The sequence below is a fragment of the Ursus arctos genome, unplaced genomic scaffold (assembly GCF_023065955.2).
Source record: "Ursus arctos isolate Adak ecotype North America unplaced genomic scaffold, UrsArc2.0 scaffold_22, whole genome shotgun sequence".
Classification (NCBI taxonomy): Eukaryota; Metazoa; Chordata; class Mammalia; order Carnivora; family Ursidae; genus Ursus; species Ursus arctos.
This window is the reverse complement of record NW_026622897.1, coordinates 19,211,689-19,221,716: the sequence shown is the minus strand read 5'-3', so window position 1 is coordinate 19,221,716 and position 10,028 is coordinate 19,211,689. Positions and strand designations below refer to the sequence as shown.

General features: G+C 39.5%; 1 protein-coding gene across 1 annotated transcript; it reads right to left on the bottom strand.

Annotated features, from left to right (window-relative positions):
• Positions 1-3,594: 3,594 nt before the first annotated feature.
• On the bottom strand, positions 3,595-4,539 carry LOC113259753 (olfactory receptor 143-like). The gene has a single exon (XM_026505247.1). The coding sequence runs from the start codon at positions 4,525-4,527 to the stop codon at positions 3,595-3,597; it is 933 nt and encodes a 310-aa protein (XP_026361032.1). The 5' UTR covers positions 4,528-4,539.
• Between the last annotated feature and the right edge of the window lie 5,489 nt (positions 4,540-10,028).

The window sequence follows — 10,028 nt, the reverse complement described above, 5'->3', positions numbered from 1 at the left end:
GACTATGCAAAATAGCAGAGATATCTGTACTCTGTTTCTGCGGCCACCCTGAGACAAAATTTTATCTACCATGATGAATTTTCATGTTATAAAAATTCCACAGCCACTTTGTACACAGCTAATTTATTTACTTGATTTTATTAGCTTCCACTGACATGGGCATAGGTTGCATTCTGGAGATAGGTTTTTAATTTCACATATATAATAAATAGTACAACGCAACCCTATTTCATTTTAGTTTCTGAAGGTAAAATTCCATGTTTTCCCTTGTTTATGTTGTAGCCCAACTAAACAGTTCCTTTTTTGTTTCAAAGGAAATCCAAGTACTTCAGGAGAAACAAGATATTTTGCAAATGGGGAGTGCTGGCTACTTAGAACATTAGTCAATTTGAAGGATACTTGTGTTATAACAGAAAGAATGGCATTTCTTTTTATTGTATTAAACCAGACTCTTTTTTCAGTCTTGAAGAGTTATAGCCATGCATTTAAAGAAAGCTAATTTTCTGGGGGAAAAAAATGACAGTTTTTATTAACATAAACTTTTAATCTGGCTTAGAAAAAAATTCTATCTAACAAGTTCACAAATTTAATTTCATAAATACTTATTTTGCCAGATCCTAGACTAACCATGCATAGGAGAAAGAAGAAAGATGAGGTGGCCAAATTCTATTTGATTAGACAGAGAAGTCAACAAAATTATGACAGTCTGATATATATAGGTTTATCCATATATGTAAAATATATATATATCTTATCACCAATGCTTTTATAACAGAAGTCAGATTAAATTAATTTAAATTAATTAGGTTCATTTCTCTCAGTTCCTAACTGGTATTAACATATGCCATACTTTTAGGCTAATACTTGCGATCCTTTTGACTAAGCATAAATATCTCACAGATACTACTGAGGCTTTGTTGAGTTCACCACAGTCCCTAATACAGCATATAAGGGAGTGTCTTTGTTTGGCCCCACTGAGAATCATTAAGGAAAATAAATTAGTGTTGTATCTCTGTATTCACACAAAACAAGAAATTTGGTACAGTGCAATTTTTGATATTTTGTATTATGAAAAGACTCCATTTTTTTCCTTTTTCCAAATGTAAAATATAATTAGTTGTCTCCTTTTGAACGTATGCACAGAGATTCAGTCATGCCTCATCAGCATTATACTATATAATTATAAAGAATTCATATTAAATATTTCTAGAAGTATAAGCATTTCTCTAGTTTGGTGTTAAAACCTTTATGGACCATTCTTCCGCTTACAGAGACTTTCAGCTAAGGGTACATTCCTACCCTCACTTTCAGGCAGATTCTAAAATAATTCTCCAGATTTTTATCTCCCTCTTCTTATACTTCCTTTTTCTACCCCTTTAATTCCTTAAGAGGCAAAATGATAATATGGAAAGAATACAGGGCTTGTTTTTAGATGAATGAGGTACAAATCTGGGCTGTGCTCCGAACTAATTATGTGGCCTTGAACTGAATTTCTGCATCTCAGTTTTTCCATCTCTCAAACAGGACATTAAGACTTGCATTATGATAACATTTGAAAGGAGACAACTCCTGTTAAGAACTCCATAAACGTTAATTCTGTCTCCTCCAAAGCGAAAGTTACAAATGGAGAGCATGAAGCCTTCCATGACAAGGGTCTGCTCATTTTTGTTTGCACGTCTTAAACAGAACAAGAAAGGCCTCCAACTTTTTTGTGCATCTGGGTGGAAAAGCCTCATGTTGAACCTGACACTTGATTTTGTGGCCAAGGACACTCTCTCAGCTGTGAATTTTGTTTGATTCATTATGGATCACAAAATATTTTTTGAGAATTAGGAAAATAGTAGGAGAAAAAAGCTGATTAGAAGATAGGACAGTAGCAATCTTCTTTCTAGTATATCAGACTATTTACTCAATGCTATGAAACCTAGCCATGTTTCTCAAGAAATGTCTGTGATTTTCATCATGGGTGAGTTTAAGGTTGGCAGGTTGGTGAGTCTCACTCATTCTTAGCCATCCATAGGAATAAAAATTTTTAAAAAGCAAAGTTCAACAAGGTTATCTCTCTCTATCTCATCTGTGGGTTAGGAAACCTGGTATAGAAACCAGGACTAAAAGAATGCTAAAATTCTGGAAAATTTATAACTTATAAATAAAAATTCCAAAAATGCTGAAAACCAGAAGGGCCATATGAAATTGTTTTTAGGGAAAAAAAGAGGGGTGACCTTATCAGACAGCATTCCACTCTAATATTTGCTTATGTATGAAAAGTACATGGGAAGAGGCAAAGTAGGAGGTGGTCTAAGAAGAAGTAGGAATTGGGTGTTGATTTTGATATGTTCTTTATAGATCCTGGATACCAGCCCTTTATCTGATACGTCATATGCAAATATCTTCTCCCATTCCGTAGGTTGCCTTTTAGTTTTATTGACTGTTTCCTTTGCTGTGCAGAAGCTTTTTATCTTGCTGAAGTCCCAATAGTTCATTTTTGCTTTTGTTTCCCTTGCCTTTAGAGACATGTCTAGCAAGAAGTTGCTGCGGCTGAGGTCAAAGAGGTTACTGCCTGTGTTCTCCTCTAGGGTTTTGATGGATTCTTGTCTCACATTTATGTCTTTCATCCATTTTGAGTTTATCTTTGCGTATGATGTAAAAGAATGGTCCAGTTTCATTCTTCTGCATGTGGCTGTCAAGAAGTTAAAAACAGAGCTACCCTACTACCCAGCAATTGCATTACTGGGTATTTACCCCAAAGAAACAGATGTAGTGAAGAAGGGACACCTGCACCCCAATGTTCATAGCAGCAATGTCCACAAAAGCTCAACTGTGGAAAGAGCCGAGATGTCCTTCAAAAGATGAATGGATAAAGAAGATGTGGTCCATATACACAACGGAATATTACTCAGCCATCAGAAAGGATGAATAGCTACCATTTACATCGATGTGGATGGAACTGGAAGTTATTATACTAAGCAAAGTAAGTCAATCAGAGAAAGACAATTATCATATGGTTTCACTCATACGTGGAATATAAGGAATAGCATGGAGGATCATAGGGGAAGGGAGAGAAAAGTAAATGGGAAGAAATCAGAGAAGGAGACAAACCATAAGAGACTCGACTTCGGGGAGCAAATTGAGGGTTGCAGAAAGGGAGGTGGGTAAGGGGATGGGGTAACAGGGTAATGGGCATTAAGAAGGGCACGTGATGTGATGAGCACTGGGTATTATATGCAAATAATGAATCATTGAACACTATATCAAAAACTAATGATATGTTGGCTCCTCTCTTTTCTATCTGTATGACCTTGACCAGGCTATTTATCTTTTCAAGATATGTTGATATGTTGGCCAATTGAATATAAAAAAAAAGAAGTAGGCATTGGGCTGAATCTTTGCAGCATGCTGTTAGGAATAAAGCTGAGTTCAGTATGGGGCTGAGAATAACCATGAGATTTAATAATGTTTGCCTTCTTAACTGACATGCTTACAGAGAAATAAGTATTTAAAGCAAAAACCTTGTTCTGAGGAAAATTATGGGGACGTGCATACACACACACACACCATATACACACCCCAACAACTCCACAACATTCGTTCTGCTTAATTTGCAATTCTCTTCAGGGTTTTTTTCAGAGCATACTTGACATCCTTGTTCCTTAGACTATAGATGAGAGGGTTCAACATGGGTACTATATTGGTGTAAAAGACTGAGAAGAACTTCCCCTGGCCCATAGAACCATCAGATGAGGTCTTGAGATGTGTGAACAACCCAGATCCATAGAACAGACCAACAGTTACTATGTGGGAGCCACAGGTGCTGAAGGCTTTGGACCAACCCTGAGCTGATGAGACATGGAGGACACTGGACAGGATCAAAGCATAAGAAATGAAAATAATGAAGCTGGATATTATGACAACTGTGCCCACAATAACAGAAGTCACAAGCTCACTGGCATAGGTGCTGCTGCAGGAGAGCTGGAGGAGGGGGAAGATGTCACACATGTAATGGCTGATGATGTTGGAAGCACAAAAGGACAATCTGACCATGTCCCCTGTGTGGACCATAGCACCAGCAAACCCCATCACATAAGAACCAAACATCAGCAGAGAACAGACCTGAGGGGACATGGTGACCGTGTACAGCAGGGGTTTACAGATGGCCACATAGCGATCATAGGCCATGGCTGTCAACACATAGCACTCAGAATGGACAAAGAAACAGAAAAAAAACAGCTGAGTCATGCATTCTGCAAAGGAGATGATATTCTTCTCTGACACGAAGTTCATCAGCATTTTAGGCGTAATGACCAAAGAGTGGCAGAGATCTATGAAGGATAAGTTGAAGATGAAAAAGTACATGGGAGTGTGCAAATGAGAATTTAGGCAAATTAGATTAATTAAGCTCAAATTCCCTACCACAGTGACCACATAGTTCAGTAAGAAGAGAAAGAAAAGGGGTAACTGGAGCTGAGACTTATCTGTAAGTCCTACCAGGATGAACTCCATCACTGAAGTGTCATTTTTCGTAGCCATTAGCTGCAGGGGTGTGATCTGTGAGGGAATGAGAGAAGTGTCACATTAGGAAGGGACTCAGATCCTTTGCTTCTAGAGTAAGGCCCTGTTCTGTGGGGGCTTGAGTGTGACAGTACCCTGGAAGAAGAGCCAGGGCAAGGACTCTCCATCTTTAACTTTCTTCTCTTGCTTGTCCTTTTCTTCATGTTTTCAGATCTCAACTGTAACTCCTCACCTCCTCTGGTCTGACATAATCCAGAATGAAGTCTTTTAGCAGGGACACCAAAAATGATGATCACATGTGAGAGAGAAGGAAGCAATATCTTGAAGAGATAAATAGCCTGGTCAAGGTCATACAGATAGAGAAGAGAGGAGCCAACAGTTGTACTTGAGACCACTTCCTATGAAAATTCCTGGAGCTCCGAGACAGTAAAGTCACTGTGATACCCACTGCACCCACTGCTCAACCCACTCTCTCCCTCTTACCTTTCAGAAACTCAGTACCTGGCTTAGTGGAAGTGCTAAGAGGGAAAAAGCCTCAGAGAGATTACGTAACTTGTCCAAGATCACATGTAGTAACTGGAGGAATTTGAATTGCCCTATTGTTGTGAACTTCTCCTGACCATTCCATTTATCTAATCTTACCTCAAAATCACAACGAATTGTTTAGGAAGGACAAGTGGCCTCCCTCTTTGCTGTGGGAATGAAAACATCAGAACAGAAAGACTCAGCTGCCCAACTTCCTTTTGCCTGGAGACCTCTCTGGGGCCAGACTCCTAAGTGTTCTTTTCCCTTTACTGTCCTGAAGGAGACAAAGGCTCTGAAAATGGAGAAGCCAATATCCCTTCTGTTTGTGGATTTGCATAAAATGTCTTCAGGGCAAGGCAAATGCATCAACTTTATGTCTCCAAACCATCAGTGGGCTATATTGTGAATTTATCTTATTCTCTGTGGATCTCGGCAACTTGTTCAGAATCTTGAAACAAGGCTCATTTAGCATCAAAGTTTGATCAGGCTCCTGAGGGAAGAAATTACTGAGCCTGTGTTTACATCCTTTGCCAATAAGTTAACATTGGTTCCTTTGGGACTTAATGTTCTCCAAGCATTGGTTCACATTAAAACTTTTGGATCCTCTGCGCAGGGAGGGAGTAGCCTCCTTTGTGTTCCTAGTTATCCGAGAGCTCATGCTCAATTATGAAAGAGGAGTATTCAGGGGCAGAGCCATTGCCATTCCCAATACTTTTTTTTCATTGTTTTGTGATTGGTATAGAATTATGTCATAACTCTATACTATCCATCTTTTGGTGTATTTCATATCTATAGAAAAATATAATAGAGACATATTAAAAGAATGAATTCTGGGGGGTGCCTGGGTGGCTCAGTCCGTTGAGCATCCAACTCTTGGTTTCTGCTCAAGTCATGATCTCAGGGTTGTGAGATCGAGCCCTGCACTGGGCTCTGCGCTCAGTGTAGAGACTGCTTGAGAGATTCTCTCCCCGCCCTCCTCCCCGCCCCCCCAACTCTTCCCTCATCTTGCTCTATCTCAAATAAATAAAATCTTAAAAAAATGAGCTCTGTGAGAAACAAACTGAGGGCTTCAGAGGGGAGGGGGTGGGGGAATGGGATAGGCTGGTGATGGGTAGTAAGGAGGGCACGTATTGCATGGTGCACTGGGTGTTATACGCAACTAATGAATCATCGAACTTTACATAAAAAACCAGGGATGTACTGTATGGTGACTAATATAATATAATAAAAAATATTATTATAAAATATAAATAAATAAATAAATAAGTAAGTAAATAAATAAATAAATAAAAAATAAAGCCACTCTTGTCACTTAAAAAAAAATGAGCTCTGGAGTCAAATTAATCAAAATTGAATTAAAAATCTTCCACTTACTATGTGTGTGATCTTGGACAAATTACTTAATCACTCTGAGCTTATTTTACCTCATCTACATTGTAAGTTTAATAACAGCTCCTACTTTCTTAGATTGCTTTGAGGATTAAATGCTTCATAATCTCTAGCACATTTAGTACACTGCTTGGTATATGCAAAGTGCTAAGTCAGTATTAGGTTTCCTTCTTCTTTATCCTTATGTATATCTATACACAGACCTCTTCCTCAAGTTCCTAATTCTGTACCCAACTGTTTACTAGACATCCCCGCTAAATTGAATTCAGCATCTCCTTGTGGCCCCAGAAATGTTTCTCTTCTTGCTATCCTTTTCTAAGTTAATGGCACCATCCTTAAGCTAGTGAGCTAATCTAGCAATGGGTTGTCATTCTGGGCTCTTCCTTCCCACTAACCATCAGCATCTGATCTTCGAAGTTTACATAATTCTATTTCCTTAAAGTCCCTGGTTTCTTACCCTTCCTTTTCACTGTACTGCCTTTGATAAAGCTCTCTTGCCTCAAGTTTGGAATACTTTAACAGTTTTCTTAACCTGGGGTCCTACTATCACCCGTTATATTAGCTTTTTATTGTTGTGTAATAAATTACTATAAACTTAGTGGCTTAAAACGACACCCATTTATTAGTCATAGTTCTGTAGGTTAGAAGTCTGGTACAGAATGTCATGCTGGATGCTCTGCGCAGGCTGACATCAGGGTGTGGGCAGGACTGCATTCCCTTCTGGAGGCTCTGGGGAAGAATGTGTTTCCAAGCTCCTTCAGGTTGTTGGCAGAATTCAGTTCCTTGAGGTCTCCATTTCCTTGCTGGCTATCCACTAGGGGTCACTCTCAGCTTCTAGACGCTATCTTCATTCCTTGTCTAGTCCGCCCGTCTTCAATCCAGCAATAAACAACACAGGAATCCTTCCCGTGCTTTCACTTTCTCTGACTTCCCCTTCTGCCACTAGCTTGAGAAAAAACTCTCTGCCTTTAAAATGTTTGTGTGATTGGGTTAGGCCAGCTCTGATAATCTCCCTAATTTAAGGTCAGCTATACCATATAACAGCACAGTCACTGGCATGGTATCTCATTATATTTACAGGTTCCCCTCATACTCAAAGGAGAGAGGATTATACAAGGGAGAAAGTCACTGGGGAGTCATGTTTTAGAATTCTGCTGTCCATAACTATCTTCTCTGGAAATCTATTCACACATTTTATATAGAATTAGTGATAGAGAATGCATCATTCCCTTGCCTAAATCCCTTCCTCTTCTCCAGCACCAGTGCAAACCTCTCAGCCTGTCACAGAAAGTTTTCTAGAGCTTGCTTCCTAACTGCATCCACAGTCTCATCCCCCATGTCTCCACTCCTTGAACCGTACTCTCCAGGAACACTGAAGAATCTGAAGTTCCTCTCATACATTCTGATGACTTCTTGGCTCCATGTTGTTTCATCTGCCTGAAACGCCTTCCCCCTTCTTCCTCACTTGGATACCACATACTCATTCTTCAAGACTCAGTCCTGTCCTCATTTCTGATGGAACATCTCTTCTGATCTCTTCCCCTGTCCCCACTCTCATCACCTGAAGTGCTGTCTCTGTATGCTGCTGAGGCGTCTTGTGTACACTCCCACTTACACACAACAAGCTTACCCGTGTATCTTCGTTACACTTGGACTGTACCCTCCCAGAGGGCAAGGATTCAGTCTTACTCATTTTTATCCACGCTGCTATGAACAGATTTCTCCTTCCTTCTTCCCCACCCTTCCTCCTTCTCATCTTTAATCTTGTATTTCTAAATAACATGCAGTTGCTTCTCAGTTTGTCAGTATTATTGACTTTAAGTTTGGGAAATGAAATTTAGCCAGTTTTCACCTTCTACCATCACAAAACTACTTCCCAGTGTTTTCATCCTCCCAATACAGTTTTTTAAGTTAGATCAATAGTCAGTGTTTACATGATTTATAAGGATGTGCATGCTCTCCATATCTTTTTTTTAAAAGATATTTTATTTATTTAATTGAGAGAGCACTTGAGTGTGCACAAGAGCAGGGGTGAGGGATGGGGGTGTTGCTGAGGGAGAGGGAGAAGCAGACTCCCCGCTGAGCAGGGAGCCCATGCTAGCCTGACCTTATCCCAGGACCTGAGGTCACGCCCTGAGCTGAAGGCAGACGCTTAAGGACTGAGCCACCAGGCGCCCCTATGCTCTGCATACCTAAGCAGTAAAATTTGCTGATTACTTTTCCTTTACAATCCTTGTTCTCTCTACAATAAATAATGGTCTGGGTTATTTGTTGGTTCAACTTTCTGTGTTCGTACAATTAATTAATCTCAACACTCTCCCCCAGTTGCTTAAATCATCTTTCAATCCTTACAAAAACTTCAAGTGTTCAAAATAAAATATACAAAATTAAAATACAGTAAGTTTCTATCTCACTTATTGGAAGTCCAAGATATGGTTTCAAATCATAGACAGCTTCCTAAAAAAAAAAAAAACAAAAAAAAAACCAAACAACTTGGACCTAAGATCCTTCTTGTAGCTCTGTCACCTTCAACATATACTCTTTTATATCAAGTTGGCCAAAGAGGAAACATCATGAGAGATTATGAAAGTGAAGTTTTTGTGGGTTTGGAACTGGAACACTTAACTTTTACTTATATTTCATTCCTTAGAACTCAGTCACCGGGTTGTGCTTAACTGAAAGGGAAGCTAGGAAATACAGTCTAGGCTTGTGACCAAGAAGAAGATAAAAAGAGTTTCTAGATAGCTGGTCTATCACCACCTTGCACGTCTTGACCCTACCTCAATGTCTGAAAGTGTCTTTGTTTTATACTCATATGTAAATGATAATACTCAATATGTGAACTTCCAACTATTTCTCTTGTTTTTAGTGTAGTATGGCACACTCAAGTGCTTTCCTTCCAGAGATCCTCCATTCTATACTTTCTATAGAATAACCTCCAGTCTTCCGCTTCAGGAGAAGCATTCACCTGGAGATCTATTTTTTTTTAAGACTTTCATAGAGCTCTCCTGTTTTTATCTTTTCCTTCACCTCTATTTTCAGAGGTGATTTGTGCCGCCAAATTACTGAGCATTCAGGAGATGAGGAAGTGTGCCATATTTGCGTCTACCAGGTGGCTTAGCTTGAGCTTCCTGGAGACTACTGAGTCAGTTACTGATCATTTTTCTGCTTTCCAGCTTTCCAAATTTCTTCCCACTCTTCTCCCCCCTACTGTTTTCCTTGTCCCAGTGGGTTAATGAAATATACTTGTGCTTCAGACTTCTAATGCCTTTAGATTTATTCCAGTGGGCTTTCAGAAAGAAGAGTACGTGGGCTCAATCTGCTATGTCTAATCAGAAGCCCTACTGCTGAATTTCTAAGGTGATGTCTGGGAGTATACAAAATCATAATTCCATTGGCAAAATGCACCTGTGTCCCTGCTTAGAGAAGGGTACTGTCCCTGAGGTTTAAACTCCTCCACAAACAAGTTAGGTGATTATTTTAGAACTTTCACTGATTCATTTCATTCAAGAAACATCTCTCAGAGGACTTAAGTTGCAAGGCACTCTGAACACAAAAAGGAAGAGGACACAGATCCTGCCCCTTGGTTTTCTCAGTTTGATTAG